The 23,788-nt window shown below is 50.0% G+C and overlaps 1 protein-coding gene across 1 annotated transcript in view; it reads right to left on the reverse strand.

Moving 5' to 3' along the window:
- Nucleotides 1-22,938, reverse strand: part of plek (pleckstrin) — a 73,164-nt gene extending 50,226 nt beyond the window's left edge. Inside the window, exon 1 of the mRNA XM_072506806.1 lies at nucleotides 22,845-22,938. Coding sequence (XP_072362907.1) covers nucleotides 22,845-22,892 — 48 coding nt within the window. The 5' untranslated portion in view covers nucleotides 22,893-22,938. The remainder of the gene's footprint in view (nucleotides 1-22,844) is intronic.
- Nucleotides 22,939-23,788: the final 850 nt, after the last annotated feature.

Here is a 23,788-nt window from a genome sequence, read left to right on the forward strand (position 1 = left end):
CCCTTTGGAGTGAATTCTGTGACAATGAGGAATCAGGCCCCGCGAGTATGGGACATACTTGGTGGGAGACCCTGAGCGAGATCCACAAAAAGAGCTTAGGGAAAGCTCGCAAGCCGATGGCAATCGTGTCCTGCTTGGGACAATTGCGAGGCACAGAGGAGGTTGTTAAGACGCTCCGGAAAGAAGTAGAAGGCATACATCGAATGAGTAAGGTCGATGTAAGCGAGGTAGAAAAGGAGAACTTAGAATTGAGGAGGAAGTTCGCAGCAAAAGAGGGAGAGGTGGATGACGCCAAAAGGGCTCACCAGTCTTGTCTGGCGCACTTAAGCAGCTTCCAGTCCCAATATGAAAAGGCCTATCAGGACACGCAACGTGCAGTCCTGGTACGTGAAGAAACAGAGAAGCAGGTAGAAGCATTGCAGAGGCAGTGCAGCGAACCAAAGGCAGCGTTAAGAGCACTCCATGCTGCCACCACAGAGCAAAGACAAAGCTCACTAGACCACGCAAAGTGCCAGAAGCAGATTGCAGAGCTGCAATCACTGCTTTCAGTTCAGAAAGGATTCCAGGAAACCTTTGGAGCAAAATTAGATGAGGAAGACGGCCCTGATTGGGAAGAATTAAACGAGACAGCGCAGAGATATGTTCAGGGAACATGTGCGCAGGGAAAGCCACAGAAGAGGAAAGCATCCCAACCCCCCACAGAAGCGATAGTTCAGGCTCCAATGAACCCAGTTACCACCCACCACACAGCCACATCGGACGATGCGGAATTTCTATGCTCCACCCCCTTAACAGTGACCCAATTACGGGACGCGTGCGATAAGATCACACCATTCCTCCCCACTTCAGACCCCCACCATTTCTTTGCCAGAGTAAAGCAGCAGGCAACCATGTACGGCCTGGATGAGCGAGAGCATGTAAAGCTCACAGTTTTAAGTTTAGACCCTTCAGTCGCAGCAGCCCTTCCCGACCCACAGAATGTAGGAGGAGGCACCCTTGCAGAAATGCATACCGCGATCCTGGATTCGATCGGGTATAACCGGGGTGACCCCGTAGATGGCCTCAACAAATGCAGGCAAAAGAAAGCCGAGCACCCCATAGCGTTTGCTGGACGCCTGTGGATCCACTTTGCAGCAGTCCCCAGACAACATGGCCAAATGGACCCGCACCCTTATCTCCCATGCCACAGAAACAGGACAGAAAGCTTGCGCGTGTTATGATCCCTCAGAGGAGGCCCATAACGAAAAATGGGTGGTAAAAAGATTGTCCCGCACCTGGGAACAATCTGTACAAAGCAAACCCGCAGTTAAAATTCCCGAAGAAAAGCAGGCCGACGCAGATATAAAGGCAGTTACAACACACCAGAACCCCACATGGGTAAATGAAGGAAAGAACAGCCCCCCACCCAAGTCACAGCAGTGTTACAACTGTGGACAGTTGGGACACTTTGCAAGAGAGTGCAATGCCCCACGAAAGCCGCAGAGAGCCCAGCAGACGGGCACTCTGAGTAAGAAGAAGACAGAGCCCATTCATAGTGTTAGCGCCCGTTCAGATCAGACGGACCTGACCGGAACGGACTGACGGTGTACGGGCTCCCCCAGTTGGGTCTGCGACATCCTTTGGGATAGGTCCGGCCGACCGGTAGTTGCAGCGAAAATTCGGGGACAGCCCATCGAATTTCTATGGGACACAGGAGGGTCCCGCACCACAATAAATTCATCACCATGTTCCAAAAGGACACGTGGCCCACTACAGCCACTATCACCCTCAGCGGCTTTACAGGCCACTCACAGCAGGGACACATCACAGCCCCTGTACACATTCAAATCGGTAACATCACCACCAAGCACCCCGTGGTTTTAGTTGACCTGCCCCACACAGCAGAACACATTCTGGGAATCGATTTTATGAATTCCCACAACCTTTCATTTGATCCAGTCAACCAGTGTGTCTGGAAAATGGCAAAGTCTGCAAGAGCCCCCGCAATGCACAACATAGGAGAATACGCGAACAAAATTAGCGCAGTAGGTGAATTTTGGTTCAACCCGACCACGCTTAGCACGGACAAGCAGGTTAGGGCAGTTCTGCAAAAGAACAGGGCAGCATTCGCGACCCACAAACACGACTGTGGACGGATGACTTGCTCCGTACAGATCACAGGACCTGACCCTAGACCCCCAAAACAATATGGATTTCCCCAAGAGGCAGAGGGCGAAATCGCAAAAGTAATCGAAAGCTTATTAGAGCTGGGCGTACTTAGATCAGTAGCCTCCACTAATAATGCCCCGATTTGGCCAGTGAGAAAGCCCGATGGATCATGGTGACTGACCATCGATTACCGGGAACTCAACAAAATCACCCCCGCAGCAGCCCCCACAGTAGCCACAAGTCCCGAGACCAAGCTCAAGAAGGGACTCAATTCCCGATTCTTTACGGTTTTGGATGTCAGTAATGGATTCTGGTCCATTCCATTGGCAAAGGCGTGCCAGTACAAATTTGCCTTCACCTTTAAAGCACAGCAGTACACGTGGACATGCCTGCCACAAGGCTTCCACAACTCCCCCTCCATTTTCCACCGACAGCTGGCAAATGGTTTAGCCAAATTCTCTCGCCCCTAATGTCTCGTCCAGTACGTAGACGACCTACTACTGCAGACAGACACCAAGGAAGAGAACATTGAGCTTCTGTCCGAACTCCTGGAACTCTTACACTCAATTGGTTGTAAAGTCAACCCCAAAAAGGCCCAGATTTTGGAAGATAAGGTGATATATTTGGGAACAATTATCACACATGGTAAACGCGAGATCGAGCATAAAAGGATTGACTCGATTGCTAAATTGCCTCTTCCCCAGAACGTTTCAGCCCTCCGGTCCTTTTTAGGACTGGTTGGCTACTGCCGAAACCACATTGACGGTTTCGCCAGCAAGGCAGCACCCCTCTCAGAACTCCTAAAGAAAGGAGCCCCCTGGGAATGGCTTCCGCAGCATACGGATGCTGTGGACTGTTTAAAACAGACACTCATAGCAGCCCCCGCACTACAAGTTCCAGACCTGCTTCCCCTTACGCTATAGAGGTAGCAACCACAGACCGCACCCTTTCAGCCGTGCTCCTCCAGGAACGGCACGACCAGTTAAGGCCCGTAGCTTATGCCTCCAGAGGTTTAGATGCTGTGGAGCAGGGGTTTTCAGCCTGTGAGAGGCACCTACTCACAGTATTTTGGGCAGTTCAGTATTTTTCGTATATTACCGGACTGAACCCCATCACAATTCTCACCGAACACACCCCCACCCAACTTTTACTGGACGGACGAATCAAGGACGGTACAGTAAGCCAGATTAGAGCAGCTAGATGGACCCTTCTCTTGCAGGGACGGGACATCACTGTTAAAAGGACAAAGACCCATACTTTTTTAGCCGACAACTTACAGTACCCTGGAACCCCCCATGAATGTGAAATTATCTCTCCACACCACAACACAGGCCCCTTTATTGCTAAAACACCCCCCAGAAAGATAGGTAGTTCAACCCAGAGCCCCCCGCACACAGACACGTGCGAACCCATTAGGATATATGTGGATGGATCTTCCACAGTATTGGATGGGAAGCGCATAACAGGTTGCGGTATTTATGTCAAGGATGCGCAGGGACGCGCCCTGGAGGAAATATCGATATAACTACCCTTAGACGCGCAGGCAGCAGAGCTCACGGCCATCGCATATATAGTGGAACACCCAGATTCCTTCCCCAGCCCAGCAGACATATACACGGACAGCCTCTATGTCTGCAACAGCCTCACGGAATTCCTGCCCCTGTGGAAAGCAAGAGGATTTGTTTCCGCATACGGAAAACCCCTCCCCTCAGCCCCATTGCTCCGTCACATTTTAGAGAGAGTACAGAACAGGACTTTTGGGATAGTCAATGTTCGAAGTCACCATCGTTCCTCCCCCCCTGGAAATGTGAAAGCCGACACACTGGCTAAAGCAGGTTCCAGACACGGATATTTTTGGACACCCCCCGAAGGCGCACCAGTGAATGCAGTTCAGGTCTCACAGACTAAGATCGAGGATCTAGTGCAGGCCCAGAAGCAGGACAGCAATCTCAGGGAGATTGTAAAGGGAAACTACCCAGCACTCTACGAGTGGTTCAAAAATGCCCTGACCACACATGACGGTGTGGTGTTAAAAGACACCCTTTATGTGGTTCCTGAACAGGACAGGAATCAACTGATTTGCTTATTCCATGACGGTCATGGACATCAGGGAATCGATCCCACTACAGCCCCCCTCAAGCAGCTTTGTTGGTGGCTGAATTTAAAGGCCGATGTAAATCACTACATCGAGAATTGTCTTATCTGTGCCCAGAATAATCTGGACAGATATGCCAAAAAGGCTCAACTCAGCGACACCCGACCCGTTAATGGCCCCTGGACTAACCTCCAGATCGATTTTATAGGACTATTGCCCCCTGGCAGGAATGGTTATAAATATGTACTCGTGGTGATAGACACATTTACGAAATGGGTAGAAGCATTCCCAGCCAGAACAAACACTGCAAAAACCACAGCCAAGATTTTGACCCACCACATCTTTACAAGATGGGGACTCCCCCGCAGTATTGAATCCGACCAAGGTTACCATTTTACGGGACGTGTCATGGAGAACGTCCTCACGATATTTGGCATCACCCAAAAATTCCACATAGCATACCACCTACAGTCGAGTGGTATCGTGGAGCGCATGAATCGGACCCTAAAATCCACCCTCAGAAAAATGGTCCAGCAAAACAACACCACTTGGGACTCAGTCCTCCCTTTTGCGCTGATGTTTTTGCTTAATACAATTGCAACTTCTACAGGTTACACCCCACACACTCTCATGACCGGACGCCCCATGAAAGGCACAGAATATTTATTAGGTTTAGACTTGACCAGCCCCGAGGTGACTGCCCTCACACACGAGAAAGCAGCAGAGCAATTAGTTGAAAGTGTTAAAACGGCTCAGCTAGCAGACGCAGTAAAATTGGGCACAAGGAAGAAACAGAGCAAAGCTTGTTTCGACAAGACAGTGCATGCGACTGAGTACAGTGTAGGACAGCAAATCATGTTCTCCGTATATAACCCCAGCACATTCCTGTCACCAATGTACTTGGGTCCGTACTCCATTGCGGACAAAGTATGCCCTTCCGTCTACAAGATAAAGTATCCCAACGGAAAGACTGCGTGGTTCCATATCAACCAATTGAAGGCATATGGAACACAGTCTAACCACTCACACCACATCATGCTCGACGCAGCACACCACATTCCGCCCACAGCCAACGTAACCCTACCATCCCCCAACACGTCCAGCCCAGCCACGACCTCGACTCCACCCCCGAAATATACACTCCGCCCCAGAACGCCCACAGACTGCAGCAGCAGAGACAGCGACTGTGACTCGGACGATAGCCACAGCACGCCTCCCTACTATCCCCATGCAACAGGATCCAGACCCAGCGAATCTGACTGCGGTCCGAGTGATCCCTTCATGATCACTTTCCTAAACAAACCCCACCACCGACCACCGAACTACCATGACGACCCAGATTCCGTCCCCACACAACTCGACACCACCCATTGGCACAGAGACAACTCATACAGACTCGTCCGGAATGACGAGAGTGATCTGAAATCATACCAAGCAGCCCTATCAGCCCTGAAACACTCAAGAGTTTGGCACCCGGGAGAAGATGACGACCTTGAGTCTGACTCCCAAACCGAGACCCCCTTTGCGACCCTGTTCGCAACCGATAACTGAAGTGTCCAGATGATGTTTTAAAAGGAACCGCCTGGGAGAAAATGGTGTCCTTTCTGATTGAACCTGCAGCATGGTTTATGTTGTTCGTACTGTTTTGTTAAATGTTGTATGTCAGACCGGAAAAACATTTTTTCCACGGCCCCACGCCCTTTCAGCAGAAACCTCTGAGGACTTGCCCACAGAGACTTGTTACTGTCCCAGACGCCAGTTCAGAGGAACTCATCTGTCGACAGACGCCCGTTCGTAACTGCCCTTCTGGTTCGAAGGTAGAACCAATATGGCAGCCCCCCCACGATTACTACATTTCTTGCCCGTTCTTGTCGGTTGCTCAGGCAGTGGAGAAACGGCTTGGGACCCGCCCTGACTGGGAACCCCCCCTCTGGTCAACTACGCTCGGGTAGGGGAGACACGGCATTGGTAGCCGTCCTACCCGGGGATTCCATCCAACTCTAAAGCCGTCGCGGCCCATACGCACCTCGTTTTGGAAATTTTAGTTCAAAAAGTTTTGTTTTGTTTCAGGTAACCCTTAGGTTGCCAACCACATGCTATTTACATCCTGAAACATTTCTTGTTTCCACAGAACGCCAGAAGCTCCAGGACCGGAGAAGAGAAGAAAAGAAAAGAGAAGAGCCATGAGGACTTCCTTCGATTGGTTCATCATCATCACAATGGACATTTGGTTGCGATTGAACGCGAACCCCATGACCTCAAGCCCCCCAGCCGTTAATGTTTCACTTCCCCACAGTACCCAGAGACCAGTCACCAACGACACCGCACCATCTTGGTGTGACAGGTTTATAACCTGGTATTCCCTGTTCTACGTGATAGAATCCTTGTTGGTATTGGCGATACTCTGCTGCATCGTGCAGACTATGCGTCTGAGAAAATGGAGAAGGAGAGCCTACCGCGCTCGAACCCCGGTATATAGGATCAGATCCCCTATTTTCGGATACGACCAGACCCCCGACCCCCGCGATCTATAATAAAGAGCATTCATTTGCGGTTTTATTGTAAATAAAGAAATGTTCAAAATATTCATGAGCAATTGTACGATCCTGAGCTTGACTGCCAAGCCAGGAAAAATGTGTATCAACTGCTATGATTTTGTTTGTATGGTTGAGGAAGTTAGAGTGATGACATGTTTAAGTGAGTGTAGTGTATTAAGAATAGTTAGAGGTTCCCATTTTATTGTTTTGTAATGCATGCCCCTATTTGACATAGCACCCCTTAGAATTGTCAGTTAAAAATTTTTTGCATAGTTTTGGTCAGTGTAGAGGCCATGAAAGAAGTGCCCCCCAGGTCAGGGAATGGAAAGCAACATAGTTATGTGATCCTTCACGCTTCGCGTTAGGATCTCAAGGAGGGTGTGTAGCCACCTAAACTGGCCAACTCCCGATTTAAAATGGCGAACGGCAAAGGCTGATGGGAAAGTCAGCCAACAAGACAGAAACCAGCAGCTGCAGGTTTGCTGTGTATTTACCTCTGCAAAGGCCAGACAACATCGATACCAGCGACCATCAGCATAACAAAGTAACAGCCATCTGCATACTGATGAGCAATCCCCGGGAACAATAAGTCATATTTTGGACACACAAAGCAAAGCCAGACTCCTCGGCGCCAGCAGGAGCCAACACAAAGGAGGTGAATGAGCACCTCAAGACCGCCCATCGATCAGGGAACCTCTCCAGTATTGGAGAAATCGAACCAAGCGATTGGGACAAAGTCCAATCACTTGGGACCAGGTACAGGGTCTGCCCCGAAAGGCAGGAAGCCCCTGGGGACTATAAGAGTTAAGCCCAAAGTTCAAATCACTCTCTTCAGCTCTCTTCAGCTCTCTTCACCTCTTCGTCCTGCCCGGGTCACCCAGCGACACGAACCAACATTGACCGTGACCGGTGCAGTGACCACCGACTGAAGTAAGTCTTAATTCAATGCTCGCTACGAGATAGGCGCTCCAATCCATACTAACTTCGAATCCCGCAGACTCAGAACCCGAACAAAAGGCCATTTGTTCCCCTGACCTAGTGGGCCAGTCCGAAGTTAAGTATAGGCCTGTTAGTTGTAGAAGTAGCTTACACGTAGAACTTGTGCATGAGTAGCGATTACTGTATATAATAAATGTGCTTTGATTTAAATCTTACTAATTGATGTATTGGGTTATTGATCATTACTCGGACTGAACCTCGTGGTGGTATCATAAAGATACCTGGCGACTCGAGCGCAAAGGTAATAAAACAGAGCAATTGAACCAAGGAGAAAGTTAGCGACAGTTGTCCACCTCATATGCTGCAGGAAAGGATGTCCCGAAGCTTGGTACATTGGCGAGACCATGCAGACGCTGCAACAACGGATGAACGGACATTGAGCGACAATCGCCAGGCTGGAATGTTCCCTTCCTGTCGGGGAACATTTCAGCAGTCAAGGACATTCAGCCTCTGATCTCCGGGTAAGCATTCTCCAAGGCGGCCTATAGGACGGGCGACAACGCAAAATCGCCAAGCAGAAACTTATAGCCAAGTTCCGCACACACGAGTACGGCCTCAACCTGGCCCTGGGATTCATGCCGCATTACATTCTTCCCCCACCATCTGGCCTGGGCTTGCGAAATCCTACCAACTGTCCTGGTTTGAGAAAATTCACACCACTTTAACCTGGGGTTACCCCTATCTCTGGATCTGTAAAGACTTAATTACCTGCAAATGCTCGCATTCAAGCATTGTCTTGCATCTTTGACTTTGTCTATATATATGTTTCTGGAACATACCTCTTCATTCACCTGAGGAAGGATCAGTGCTCTGAAAGCTAGTGTTTGAAACAAACCTATTGGACTTTAACCTGGTGTTGTAAGGCTTCTTAGTTAAAAATATTCAATGGCCTTTGTCATGTTGGGTGTCCTGATACACGAATGAGCCAACACGGCGTAGATGGTACAACTTGATTTTATTGTGTTAACTAACAGATGCAACTAACTATAGACTAGGGTACGTTCGCTACCAGCTAACCTATGGACCTAGCCCTATCACTAATGTTGGTGAGGCACTCAGCACATGGTCTATGTCTGAGTGTCACGCTGCAAGCTCTGTGTCCCGAGCTGTCTCCGACCAGAATGAGCAGGAACTCTCGTGTTCCCCCTTTTATAGGGCGTGTGCTCTTACTAGTGATTGGCTGCGATGTTGTGTGTGAGCTGGTTGGTCCAAATGCCTGTCCATCAGTGTGTGTGTGATTGCACCATGATATGCTGATCTGCATATAATGACATCCCCCCTTTTTACAAGAAATATGTGCCTGCATGATAATAAATAAGATTGTGTACTGGGTGCAACTAAATATGTGTGTGTGAGATTAACTACAAAATGTACAGGAGGCTAACTATATACATAGGAAGATGCCAGGTGCAACATAAGACCAAAGGTGTACCAAGAACGGAACAAATGCAAACTCTCAAACACAGAACGATAATAGAAACATGTCAACAGTACTGTAAACCAGTTCAGTAAGTCCATGGAACAAAAGAAACAAAAACAGGCTCATAAGTTTAGTCTCTCAATGGGCGACAAATTCGGGTTGACAACCTCAAGGGTGGGTCAGGAGCCACCAGCTGAGGAATGGGCCTATTGACGGGCGAGAAAGGAAAATGTATTGTGGCAGGAAGCTCAACAAAGTTGACATCAGGGGCAACAGGAGGGCATGGCACCGGTGCAGAGTGTCGTAGCGAGCGCGGAGTCAAACGAAGGGCCCGCCGATTGCGGCGGCGAACAGAGCCATCAGGCATGCGAACAACAAATGATCGGGGAGCTACCTGGCGGAGAACCTCAGCAGTTGCTGAGCAGCCACCGTCCGGAAGGTGTATGCGGACATTGTCGCCAGGCTCCAGGGGTGGAAGATCAGTCGCCCGAGCATCATGTACCACCTTCTGCTGATCGCGCTGTTGTTGCATCTTCCGCAAGACCAGGGCATGATCGAAGTCAGGAACATGAATGGACGGAACAGTTGCCCTGATGGTGCGACCCATCAACAGCTGAGCCGGCGACAGGCCCGTGGACAGTGGGGCCGAGCGATAAGCCAGCAAGGCTAGACAGAAGTCAGACCCGGCATCAACAGGCTTGCAGAAAAGCCTCTTAACAATATGGATGCCCTTCTCTGCCTTGCCATTCGATTGAGGATACAACGGACTGGACATCACATGGGTGAAGTTGTAGGCAGTGGCAAAGGAAGACCATTCCTGACTCGCAAAGCAAGGTCCGTTGTCAGACATGACGGTGAGCGGAATGCCATGGCGAGCGAAGGTCCCCTTGCATGCCCGGATGACAGCAGATGATGAAGTGTTGTGCAGGCATATGACCTCCGGGTAACTCGAGAAATAGTCAATGAGAATAACGTAGTCCCTGCCGAGCGCGTGAAAGAGGTCAACGCCGACCTTCGACCAGGGGGAAGTGACCAACCCGTGGGGCTGAAGGGTCTCACGGGGTTGCGCCAGCTGAAACCTCTGGCAGGTGGGGCAGTTGAGCACCATGTTGGCGATGTCGTCGCTGATACCCGGCCAGTACACAGCCTCTCGGGCCCTCCGTCTGCACTTCTCGACTCCGAGATGGCTTTCGTGCAGTTGCTCGAGGGCAAGCTGGTGAATACTGTGTGGGATCACAATCCGATCCAATTTTAAGAGGATACCATTAACGACAGCCAGGTCGTCCCGGACATTGTAAAATTGTGGGTACTGTCCCTTTAGCCACCCTTCTGTCATGTGGCGCATCACACGTTGTAACAGGGGATCAGCCGCAGTCTCACGGCGAATATGGGCCAGACGTGCATCAGTGGCCGGCAGATTGGCCGATGTGAAGGCTACCTGTGCCTCGACCTGGCACACGAACCCCTCGGGGTCTGACGGTGTGTTGACCGCCCTAGACAGAGCATCTGCGATGATAAGCTCCTTCCCCGGGGTGTAGACAAGCTGAAAGACGTACCTCCGGAGCTTGAGCAGAATGCACTGGAGGCGAGGGGTCATGTCGTTTAGATCCTTCTGAATAATGCCGACCAGGGGGCGATGGTCTCTACAGTGAACTGCGGAAGACCATAGACATAGTCGGGAAACTTGTCAATGCCCGTCAACAATCCTAGGCACTCCTTCTCGATCTGCGCATAGCACTGTTCTGTGGGGGTCATGGCCCGCGAAGCATAGGCGACCGGAGCCCATGATGAGGTGTTGTCCCGTTGCAGGAGGACCGCACCAATACCAGATTGGCTGGCATCCGTGGAGATCCTTGTCTCCCGTGTGGTGTCGAAAAATGCCAATACCGGGGCGGTGGTGAGGTTGACCTTGAGCTCCTCCCATTCACTCTGGTGTGCGGGCAGCCACTGGAACTCCGCTGTCTTCTTGACCAGGTGGCGAAGCGCGTTGTGTGTGAAGCAAGATTAGGAATGAACTTCCCCAGGAAGTTGACCATCCCGAGAAAGCGTAGCACTGCCTTCTTGTCTGACGGCCGCTGCATGGCCGTGATGGCTGCCACCTTGTCGACATCCGGCCGCACACCCGACCGGGAGATGTGGTCCCCCAAAAACTTCAGTTCAGTCTGGCCGAAAGAGCATTTGGCTCGGTTGAGGCGCAGGCCCTGATCTCGAATTCGCGCAAAGGCATGCTGGAGACGACTGATGTGCTCCTGTGGCATTGTTGACCAGATGATAATATCATCTACGTAGACGCGTACCCCTTCGATGCCCTCCATCATCCGTTCCATAATGCGATGGAATACTTCGGAAGCAGAAATGATGCCGAATGGCATTCTGTTATAGCAGAACCTGCCAAATGGAGTGTTGAAAGTGCAGAGCTTCTGGCTGGATGGATCCAGTTGAATCTGCCAAAAGCCCTTTGAGGCATCAAGCTTGGTAAATATTTTTGCCCGAGCCATTTCGCTCGTGATCTCTTCCCGCTTAGGTATAGGGTAGTGCTCCCTCATGATGGTGGAATTCAAGTCTTTCGGGTCAATGCAGATCCAGAGCTCGCCGGATGGCTTCTTCACACACACCATGGAGCTGACCGATGGCGTTGGTTCCGTGACCCGGGAAAGCACTCCTTGGTCCTGCAAGTCCTGCACGTGTTGCTTGAGGCGGTCCTTGAGGGGTGCTGGGACCCTACGAGTGGCGTGAATGACTCGGGTGGCATCCGGTTTGAGCCGTATTTTGTACGTGTAGGGCAGTGTGCCCATGCCCTCGAAAACCTCCTGGTTGTGCGCGAGGAGTGAGTGGAGCCGCGCCCTAAAGTGTACATCTGGAAAGTCAGATGTGCCTTCAGGAGACAAAGTGTGGACTCGCCGAACGAGGTGGAGAATCTTGCACGCCTGTGCGCCTAACAGAGAGTCCTTCGAGGATCCTATGATCTCAAATGACAGCTTGGCCGTGCGCGAGTTGTGGGTGACTTCTAGCTGGCAGGACCCCGTGGCCGGGATGACGTTCCCATTGTAATCCACCAATTGACAGTGGGAAGGTAGAATGGGTGGTTTGACCTTTAATGCCTGGAAAGCTGACCATGCGAGCAGATTGGCGGAGGCACCAGTGTCCAGGCGAAATGTGACTTGGGATCGGTGGACAGTCAGGGTGGCACACCACTCATCGTCCGGATCAATGGTGTGGACTGGCAGCTGCTGGTGGTGCCTACTTGGGGACAGCCTGTTCTTAAGGATGACCGCAACGCGGAAGGGCTCGCTGTCGTCGGTGTCGCCGGTCTGCATGGTGTCTGGAGGTGAGCCAGTGAATGTAGGCTGAATGGCCCGCACGGTCGTGCGAGACTGGCGGAATTGTTGCGAGTTGGCAGGTTGAGGTGCTCGACAACAGGCAGTATAGTGGCCCAACCTGCCACAGCGTAGGCACTGTCGGGTTCTAGCAGGACATTGCCGCTTTAAGTGTGCAGATCCACAGTTGCTGCACGTTGTGACGTCATTGCGTTCGTTGCGTCACCGTGCATGCGCGGTGCGGTCCTGCGTAGTGCGCGCCTGCGCATCGCGTTCCTCTGCCTCAGCGTCCCCTCTTTTGGCGCATACAAGCGCAGGAGGCCTTGGAAAGCGCGCAAAATGGCCGCCCTCGTCAGGGCTGCGGGCCGGGAGGTACTCGATCGACTGGACCAGCTCCGCCTCGGGGGCCTCGTGCCGTGCCGTTTCGGCCGCCTGGATATGGCAGTACCGGCTGGTCGCGTTTTCATGGAGGACACAGGTCTCGATTGCAGTCGCCAGGGTGAGTTGTTTCACTTTAAGGAACTGCTGGCGTAGGGTGTCTGACACAACCCCAAAAACTATCTGATCCCTTATCATGGAGTCGGAGGTGGCCCCGTAACTGCAGGACTGCGCAAGGATGCGGAGGTGTGCTAGGTATGATTGAAAAGGTTCGTCCTTACCCTGCAGGCGCTGCTGAAATAGGTACCGTTCAAAGCTCTCATTGACTTCCAAGCTGAAGTGTTCATCGAACTTGAGCAGCACCGTTTTGTATTTTGTTCTGTCCTCGCCTTCCGCGAATGCCAGGGAGTTAAAGATGTGGATGGCGTGTTGCCCTGCCGTGGAGAGGAGAACGGCTATCTTCCTGGTGTCCGATGCATTCTCCCTGTCTTTGGCCTCGAGGAATAGCTGGAAGCGCTGTTTGAACAACTTCCAGTTTACACCTAGATTGCCAGCTATTCGGAGCGGCTGCGGCGGGCTGATGCTTTCTATGGATCAGGATGACGGATTGCTGAAATGGTGCAGGTAGGTCTCACAGTCGCTGGTCTGCGTCCACTCGTGGTATCATGTCGTGTTGGGTGTTCTGATACTCAAATGAGCCAACACGGCTGTAGATGGTACAACTTGATTTTATTGTGTTAACTAACAGATGCAACTAACTTTAGACTAGGGTATGTTCGCTACCAGCTAACCTATGGACCTAGCCCTATCACTAATGTTGGTGTGGCACTCAGCACATGGTCTATGTCTGAGTGTCACGCTGCAAGCTCTGTGTCCCGAGCTGTCTCCTCCAGAATGAGCGGGAACTCTCGTGTTCCCCCTTTTATAGTGCGTGTGCTCTCACTAGTGATTGGCTGCGATGTTGTGTGTGTGCTGGTTGGTCCAAATGCCTGTCCATCAGTGTATGTGTGATTGCACCATGATATGCTGATCTGGATATCATGACAACCTTGTTTCCACCGTTCTCTGGGGAAGAGAGTTCCAAAGATTTACAACCCTTTGAGAGAAAGAAAATTCTCCTCATCTTCGTCTTAAATGGGAGACCCCTTATTTTTAAACTGCTTCCACTAGTTATACTCTCTCCCACATGGGAAACATCCTTTCAGCATCCACCCTGTCAAATCCCCTCAGTATCTTGTTTCAATAAGGTCACCTCTCCACACAGTCCCAACCTTTCCTCATTGGATAATCCCGTCATTCAGGAGATCAATCAAGTGAACATTCTCTGAATTGCTTCTAATGCAATTATGTCTACTCTTAAATAGGAAGCACTAAAACTGCATGCAGTACTCTCAATGCAATCTCATCAATACCCCTTTTTAAAGGAGACAAGTCTTCTGAGTCAGGAAATTTCCTCACTCAACCTTCCTGCCTCCTCCACATGTTCTTTTCAACAGAAGTTAAAAGTGCATCTGTGTCCTGTCCCATTCAATATGTTCTTGACTGAAATCACTTGTAAGTGATTCATGGATTGAACTTGTGACCTATCTAGTCTGCGTGGTTTAATTTCATACCATGTAGGGTTGTAGGCCATTACCCCTATGGCCCACCCTTTCCTGTTCAACACCCATAAAGGAAAGAGCTTTTAAAATTTCCTTTGTTGCTCATGGTCATAGTTCTTGAATAATGGATGAGAACTTAATCATAGCATTATACAGTATGGAAAGAGGCCATTCAGCCCATCATGCACGTTCCAACTACTTTGTTAATCTCAATCAGTGCAGTGATAGGACTATTACAAATTAATCTCAGTACCCTTGAATTAGCGGAATTGAAGGGCGACACGGTAGCACAGTGGTTAGCACAGTTGCTTCGCAGCTCCAGGGTCCCAGGTTCCATTCTTGGCTTGGGTAACAGTCTGTGCGGAGTGTGCACGTTCTCCCAGTGTCTGCGTGGGTTTCCTCCGGGTGCTCCGGTTTCCTCACACAGTCCAAAGATGTGCGGGTTAGGTGGATTGGCCATGCTAAATTGCCTGTAGTGTCCAAAAAGGTTAAGTGGGGTTACTGGGTTACGGGGAGAGAGGGTGGAGGTGTGGGCTTGAATAGGGTTCTCTTTCCAAGGGCCGGTGCTGTCTCGATGGGCCGAATGGCCTGCTTCTGCACTGTAAATTCTATGATTCTGCTAAATCAGCTACGGTTTCATTTACATTTTTTTTACCTTTTCCAGGGCTGCTGTTTAGGTCTCTCAACACTTTGCTGACTACCTTCCAAATTGCACTGGATACCATAGGACCCCAATTTGTATGGACCAGTGAGGCTAAGTGCCTCTCTCCAGTGGGCACTTGTACTTGCCTCTGGCAAAAGGCACGGCCAGATATGGCATCGACATAACTAGTCAAATGCAATTCTCAGCACTCACCCACCATATATTGGCCTTCTCTGTGTCCGTACTATAAATACACAGGAAAGACTAAGTCTACTCCAGTACTGTGCAAAACCAATGTATTGTGGTCAGTTCCTATCAAAGAGGTACGGGTAATGCAACTTTTGTCTAATTTGAATATTGCCATTGTAGACTATAGTCGCTAGTGTAGTGGCAATGTCACAGGACTAGTAATCTAGAGCTCCAGGCAAATGCTCTGGGACATGGGTTCAGATCTTACTACTGTAGCTGATGAAATTTAAATTCAATTAATATATCTGGAATTGAAAGCTCATCTCAGTAATGGTAACCATGAAACTATCATCAATTGTTGTAAAAACCCATCGGGTTCACTAATGTCCTTTCGGGAAGGAAATCTGCTGTCCTTTCCAGGTCTGGCCTACATGTAACTCCAGAGCCATAGCAATGTAGGTGACTCTTAACTGCCGTCAGAAATGGTCCAGCAAGCCACTCAGTTCAAGGGAAATTAGGATGGACAACAAATGCTGGCCTTGCCAGTGATGCCCACCTCAAAGAATAAATTAACTGCAGCTACTGGTAAACCTGCATTCATGCATGCAAATTATTCAATGTGCTCTTCCATAGATACGTGTCACAGATAAAACCTGCGATCACCTTGGTCGTATCCATCATGTGGTGCATTTAAAAGGAAGCTTGCAGCTAAGGTTAATGGTTTTCTACGTGGGTGAAACTGAACAAAAAATCTAAGGCTGAATGCTGACAGAGATACATCGACAATGCACATTTTGACATTTATAAATTGATATTTATAATTGGTTACCACTGCAGCCTTTAATAGTGGCCCCTCATTCAGCCACACAAAAGCCACATCAGTCAGAGCAGGAAGTAACCATTTGAGTTCTTAATCAGCTGTCTGACTATTCACATAAAATGCTGACAGGAAACTTAAGGTTAAACATTACTCTGGGTGCTTTAATTATGTCGGGCCTTTGGAAATATTCTTTCCTCGTGTTTCACCAATACCACCACGCACAGCAACCAGTCATTTCAGTTGGGCTATTGTTTATAGACTACGGAAGCTGGAGAGTGTTGACTAAGCTAAGTCTTGAGATAGTGTAGGCGTGAAAAAAGTTTTTTGGGCAGCAGCAACAACTTACATTCATCTTTAACATCATGAGACAAAAACAGGCACCGACAAGCAAGGAGATATGAGGCAGGCCAAGAACACACTGGGGCTTTATGAAACACTTAAAAGGAGGAGAGGCTGATGCGAGATGGTGGGGATTGGGTAAAGAATTTTAGAGCATTGTGACTAGACAGGTGAAGACACAGCTACTCAGTGGTGGACATAGAAGGGGTGAGATGCATACACAACCAGAGTCAGAGGAGCAAATAGTTCAGGGGTGGTAGGGAAGACTTGTAAACCTGGAAGAGATAATGAATATGGGGCGAGCTGAGGCCATGAAGATATTTAAACACAAGGATGAGAATATTAGGTTTGAGGCTTTGGAGGTGCTGTGAGCCAATCCAGGTCAACACGTCAAGGATATTCGAGTGGAAACTTGGATATTGGCAGCAAAGGTTTGAAAGTGCTGAAGTGTACAGAGAGGGGCCATCAGTAAGGAAAGCATTGGCACAGTCAGTCTGGAAGTGGCAAAGGCAAAAAGGAAGAAGAATTAACGTTTCTGGTAAAGAGTCATAATTACCTTCCTCTATGCACAGATGCTGCCTGACATAAAACCCTAGTGAAACCACATTATTTGTGTAATGTGGGCTCCACACTGTGGGAGAGTCGTTGAGGCAATAAACTCACAGCAGCTATTAACGAGGATGAGGAACTACAAAGAAGAAAGACTTGTAAAAATGAGACGGTTCTAATTTAAATAGAGATGAAGGAGTGATTTGATAAAGTTGTTTAAAATGAGGAAGGGATGTGGCAGAGCAAATAGAAACAATTTGCAGTAATTGAGGCATCTAGAATAAGGAGACATTCTTAGGCTGGGCTGCCAGCTGATACTGCATGGAACAGACTGGCTGTTAGCTCTGCTGTACTGCCCTAAAATGGAAACCTGTGTGTTAAAAGGGTCTGTCCCCTGACAGAGGTGAGCTTTCCATCCTGCCAGTAGGCTAAAGGGAAGATTGTGGTGGCCACAGTGATTGTAGAACCACGGCGATAAGTCACTTCCCACCATTCATGGGATCCTGCCATTCATTTCTGCCAAGCAAGAAAGTCTTCTTGTCAGTGCCATAACTTTCACAAAACCAGTTGTGTGTAAATACAATTTTGTCTGTTGGAATTAGGAACCAACCTCTGGCAAACAGGAAATGCACACAAGGCAAGCTAAGGAACATTTCTCATTAATTAGAATCTGGTCCTACAAACCAGCCTTTTTCCCATCTTGCTTTTACTTATGGCTAATATAAATGTCTAACTTTACATTCAGATGGCTAAACCGGAGAATTGCGTAAGGAGTGGCATGTGTTTCACTGTGATATTTCCATTATATTTGTGAATCCAGAGTCACTATATGTTGCACGGTCTGTGCCGGGTGACCACAGTCACACACTGGAGAGGTTTTCACAGTAACTTCATTGCAGTGTAATGTAAGCCTACTTGTGACACTAATAAAGATTTGTGCATCAAGTGTGTGGATCAGCTGTGGTTTGTGCGGATATGATTTTTAAAGCGGGTAGAGAATCATTGAAGCCAGGGATCTACTATGAGGTGCTTGGTTGTGACTTCTGCAGAAATCCATTCAGCTTTCCGAGCCTCATCTGGGCTGAAGTCTCATTTTCAAAGGTTATTTGCATGGGTCCGAAAGGGTTTGCATGACTTTCAAGTCATGTTGATGAGGTCTTGGGGAAATGTTTGTGTTCCCATTATTCCCAAAACAGATTAGCACAAGTTGAGGGATAAACATTCGGATTAATTCAAAACTGAATCCAGCTAAAGCTTGAATTAATCTGCATCCTTTGCAAAAACAGTTCTCAGAGAAACGAGAATTGATTAAACTCAAGTGATGATGAGGAAGAATGAAAGTGCTCCCTTTACTGCCGTGTGGACTTTTGTAAATGAAGGGTCCTTCAGTTTCCTGTGGGTTTTCCCAATAATTTCACAGGATCATCAGATATTTTTAATAGCTCGTTCTGTCAGTTTCAGTACCTCCATCTGGATGGCTGTAGGCTGGTTTAGCACAGGGCTAAATTGCTGGCTTTTAAAGCAGACCAAGACAGGCCAGCAGCACGGTTCAATTCCCATACCAGCCTCCCCAAACAGGCACCGGAATGTGGCGACTAGGGGCTTTTCACAGTAACTTCATTTGAAGCCTACTTGTGACAATAAGCGATTTTCATTTCATTTGTCTTGGGCGGGATTCTCCGACCCCCGCCGGGTCGGAGAATCGCCGGGGGCTGGCATGTATCCCGCCCCCGCCGGTTGCCGAATTCTCCGGCACCGGATATTCGGCGGGGGCGGGAATCGCGCCACGCCGGTTGGCGGGCCCCCCCCGGCGATTCTCCGGCCCAGATGGGCCGAAGTCCCGCTGCTGGAATGCCTGTCCCGCCGGCGTGGATTAAACCACCTCTCTTACCGGCGGGACACGGCGGCGCCGGCGGGCTCCGGGGTCCTGGGGGGGGCACGGGGCGATCTGGCCCCGGGGGGTGCCCCCACGGTGACCTGGCCCACGATCGGGGCCCACCGATCCGCGGGCGGGCCTGTGCCATGGGGGCACTCTTTTCCTTCCGTCTTCGCCATGGTCTCCACCATGACGGAGGCGGAAGAGACCCCCGCCACTGCGCATGCGCGGGGATGCCGTGAGCGGCCGCTAACGCTCCCGCGCATGCGCCGCCCGGCAAAGTCATTTCCACGCCACCTGGCGGGGCACCAAAGGCCTTTCCCGCCAGCTGGCGGGGCTGAAATCAGTCCGGCGCGGGCCTAGCCCCTCAAGGTAAGGGCTCGGCCCCTCAAGATGCGGAGGATTCCGCACCTTTGGGGCGGCGCGATGCCGCACTGATTCGCGCCGTTTTTGGCGCCGGTCGGCGGACATCGCGCCGATTGCGGAGAATTCCGCCCCTTATTCCTGACATTAACTGAAGTAATTTCATGGTTATTACATGTTAACAGTGGGACTTCAGTTGTTTATATGTAAACAAATTGAAACAGTAGTTGGCCCACACACACTCCACATCATGGGCGGGATTCTCTGTCTCTGAGACTAAGGGCTGGATTCTCCGATTGCCGACGCCGAAATCACATTCGGCAATTGGCCGGATATCTGTTTTTACGCCAAAATGGGGCGCGTCTGCGTTTTTCGGACGCTCCGCCCACTCAAAATCAGCATCATCGTGAGTACACCGCACGCCGTTGGGACGGCCTCAGGACTTCACCTGAAGCTCTGCCCCCGATGCTCCGCCCCCGATGGGCCGACTTGCCGATGGCGTGGGGCGCGTGTGCTCACGGTTTTTGGGGACGTCGGTGGCGGCTGCGGACTGTGTCCAGCGGCGCCACAGTCGGGGGGGGTGGGGGGGGCCATTCCGCATGCCTGGGGCTTCGGCATGGGATGGGGGGACTAGTGTGGGGTGTTCCGGGGGTGGTGAGGAGGGTTACAGGGGGACATTATCTGGCAGGCCGGGTCTGTGCGCGGCCGGTGCCATATTGTATGGCGCGACCGCTGCAGGTCGCCGCCGTGCACATGTGCGGCCACGGACCCGGCAATTCTCCATCCGTATCTGTAGATAAAGCCTGGGTTGTTACGTGGCGCAGCTGCTAGCCCCCCACCAGGCAGAGCATCGGTGTGGGGGCGGCGCTGACTTTTTGGTTGTAAGACTAGACACATGCTCCGGAGGTTGCCTCAGAATCGGCGCCACACCTGGACTGATTCTGCTACCATTGAGGGGCTAACGACTGTACCGTGTGGAACACAATCGATTCCAATGAGAAACTGTGTGGGATTCGCGGGGTCCGTGATCGACACCCGGGAGGCTGACAAGCTGCAGCCACACATACACATTACACTGCTTACACACACTTACCCAGCCAAAAAGACGGCACTGGTTGTGCTGGAGCATGCCCATATTGCTGATGGGCTGTCTGTGGCCATAGGGCACTCAGGGGGGTGCCCTGGGGGGGGACCTATATGACCCTTGGCACCAAGTTCGAAGTGGGCTGTTAGCGGTGTGCGCAGCTGCATGGCTGCCTTGCCGGCTGTGGCAATAGTGTTCCCTGGCCTGTCCACCCCGACCCCACAGCCCACCTCCTGGCTGCCCCCCACTACTCCCCCCCAGCCCTGGCAAAAGTACCCTGGCCAGCAGCACAACTGTCAGCAAACTAAGGCAATGTTGGACACCGTCCGTACCCTCTATCTCTCCCTCAGCAGCCGCCATGCCGGTTTCACGATTTTTAAAAGCACAAGTGAACCGCACCATCGGGAACTCGGCCCATCGGAGGCGGAGAATCGCGGAGGCCCTGAAGAGTACCGGGTGGGGCACGCTAATGATATGCAAACGGTGCCTACTGTACATGCGGAGTGAAATACATTGACGCTATTTTTGAGGTGACGGTGAATCGTAATTTGGTGTCATATTGGCGCCTGCTGCAATTTTGGCATCGGAAGCTATTCTCCGCCCAATCGCATGTCCCGATTTCAACGTCGGTTAACGGAGAATCCTGCCCATATCTCAGAGCACTCAAACCCTCACTCAAACCCAATCTCAAATTCTCCGTGTGGAACTCCTAGTGCAATACTTCTTGAGTTCGCTGTCCGAAGGCAGCTCCAGCTCACAGTACCATGGATAGGGCAAATGAGGCAGGTCCCAAATCCCCTTGCTATTGGCATTAATCTGATCCACACTGGCTACCGAAACCCCAGGATTCTAAGAAGCTGTGGCTACATACACATTGTGCTCTGCAGCTATGGGCAGTGATGGTAGTGGCTCCAAAGTCTTTCCATCACATGGATCTCTACCACTCTTACCGCTTGCCATGGTCGCATGTTGGAAGGATTTTGCAGGTTGTCACTCAACCTGTGTGGCCATGTTATGAACATACCTTCCTTGGCCACCAAGTCCTGGAATAGGACTTGAACCTGGATCTTTTGCCCTCAGAGGCAGGGCTGCTATCCACTGCGCTACAATTAGGGGGAAAATATTACAGGGATTGGGGAAAGAGCAGGAGTGTGGTAATAACTGGCTACTTCTATCAAAGAGCCAAAGCAGACACAATAGGCTGAATGGCCAACTTCTCTGTGATATCAATTCATACATCTAATTAAGTAAATGCAGCAATGGCCACATGGCACCGGAATAGATGAACCTGCAGATGGACTGAATGGCTTCCCCCTGTGCTGTAACCATTCGAATGACTGCGATTCTTCAAAACCTCAGCAATGAAATACAGCTAGAAAAACACTCAGCTCAGCAGCTTACACCAGAAAACGTATTCCATATCTCAAAGTGTCTGTGACTTGTCTCAAATGAAAGAAGCCGTGAGAAGACAAGTTTGTTATTGAATCGGAAGAACCGTTCGCCCGAGGGGAGTTCCCTGTGGGAACCTTTGTGTACCTTCTGGATAAACAGTGACTCAACAAAGCGAGTCTCAGAAATCACCTGAACACTGTTCTTAAAAGTTTGCAAACTGCTGACAATGAGTGGGTCAAACAAAAACCATATCTGCCTGGCTTACACCAATAACTTCCACCCAATGAAATAGAGTCACTTTTTGTCTGAAAAATTGGCAAATGTAAAAGCTGATGGAGAGTATAACATCGATACACCAGGTGCTAGTGGAACAGGGTAAGATGTACAGTACACACATACAGGAGCATTATAGAATCATAGAATTCCTACAGTGCAGAAGGAGGTCATTCAGCCCATCAAGTCAGCACTTACCCTCTGAAAGATTACCCTATCTAGGCCCACTCCCCTGCCCTGCCCCCATAACACTTAGGGGCAATTTAGCATGGCCAATCCACCTAACCTGCACATCATTAGATGTGGGAGGAAACTGCACATGAAACCCACACAGACACGGGGAGAACGCGCAAACTCCACACAGTCACCCAAGGTCGGAATTGAACACGGGTCCCTGAAGCTGTCAGGCAGCAGTGCTAACCACTTTGCCATCATGCCGTCAGTTTATCGCACTCATATTTGGCCATTTATTTGCTCTAAAACTAGAAGCAAAAGTGGGGCAACAACTTGTAAAAACTAGAATGCAGTTACATTGGAAAATAATCAGAGATATCCTGAAGTTGCTTATATTAACAAATTGTACAGAATTTTCACAGGAATACAGAGAGGTCTTTCAATTGCCCAAGACAGAACAGAGACTGATCGCAAGTGAACCTTTAAAAAAAATATTGATTAACTGTAGATTAATTTTAATTCCCATTACTCTCTTGCAAAATATAAACTGCTGGGAGCTACGCGAGCAGCTGCCGAGAGCAAGCAAATAAGTTACAGATCTGAAACTACACCCCGAGTGACAATGGTTGATCCGATATATAATGTACCTTTTTGACAAGATAACCCTCCCGGATAAGTTTCGCCTCTGCCTCCATTGCTGTTGGTAAATTGCCTCCTGACCTTACAGGCTTCAGACTGGAGTGAGATTGTCAGTGGCTGCTCACCACAGAGCCCCCCCCCCCTCCCCCCACCTCCCAACGCCTTTTAAAATATAAAACGTTAGTGCCTCACTGACACATTGCATCATGAGCAGAGAAGTAACAGTTTCCGCTCCCAGGTCTGTTAAAACCTCAAGAAATTATGGCTGTTATAAATATAGCCTGTTTACTGAGAATAGACGGTAGAGAGAGGTGGATTTTACTGTTACGGATAACAGGATCCCAAACCATTTCTCATGCTGCAGTGAATTTACTCCATGGGAACAATGTTTTTATATCATTTGAAATGGCTACTAATATGCACTGTTTCACAACCCTTGATCAGGCTGCCTTTTAATGCCACATCTGAAAGAGGGCATCTCCAGCTGTGTCGCACACCCTCAGCGTTGCCCTGCTGCCCTGGGTAGAGTGCTCAAGTCCTTGAAGGTAGGGCTTGAACAAACAACCTTTTCATCATGGGTTTGGGCACCACTGGCTGGCTAGGGCATTTAAATAGTCAACCGAATTGCTGTGGATCTGTAGTCACGTGCAGGCCAGGCTGGACCCCCCCACCCCACAAAGTAAGGACGGCAGACATTAATGAATCCCGTAGGATTTTTACAACAATGGTTTTATAATTTAATAATACGGGGCTGGTTTAGCACAGCGGGCTAAACAGCTATCTTGTAATGCCGAACAAGACCAGCAGCGCGGGTTCAATTCCCGTACCGACCTCCCCGAACAGGCGCCGGAATGTGGCGACTAGGGGCTTTTCACAGTAACTTCATTGAAGCCTACTTGTGATAATAAGTGATTATTATTATAATTATCGCTAGACTTCTGGGGCGGGATTC

This window comes from Scyliorhinus torazame, chromosome 1, assembly GCF_047496885.1.
Source record: "Scyliorhinus torazame isolate Kashiwa2021f chromosome 1, sScyTor2.1, whole genome shotgun sequence".
NCBI classification, from domain to species: domain Eukaryota; kingdom Metazoa; phylum Chordata; class Chondrichthyes; order Carcharhiniformes; family Scyliorhinidae; genus Scyliorhinus; species Scyliorhinus torazame.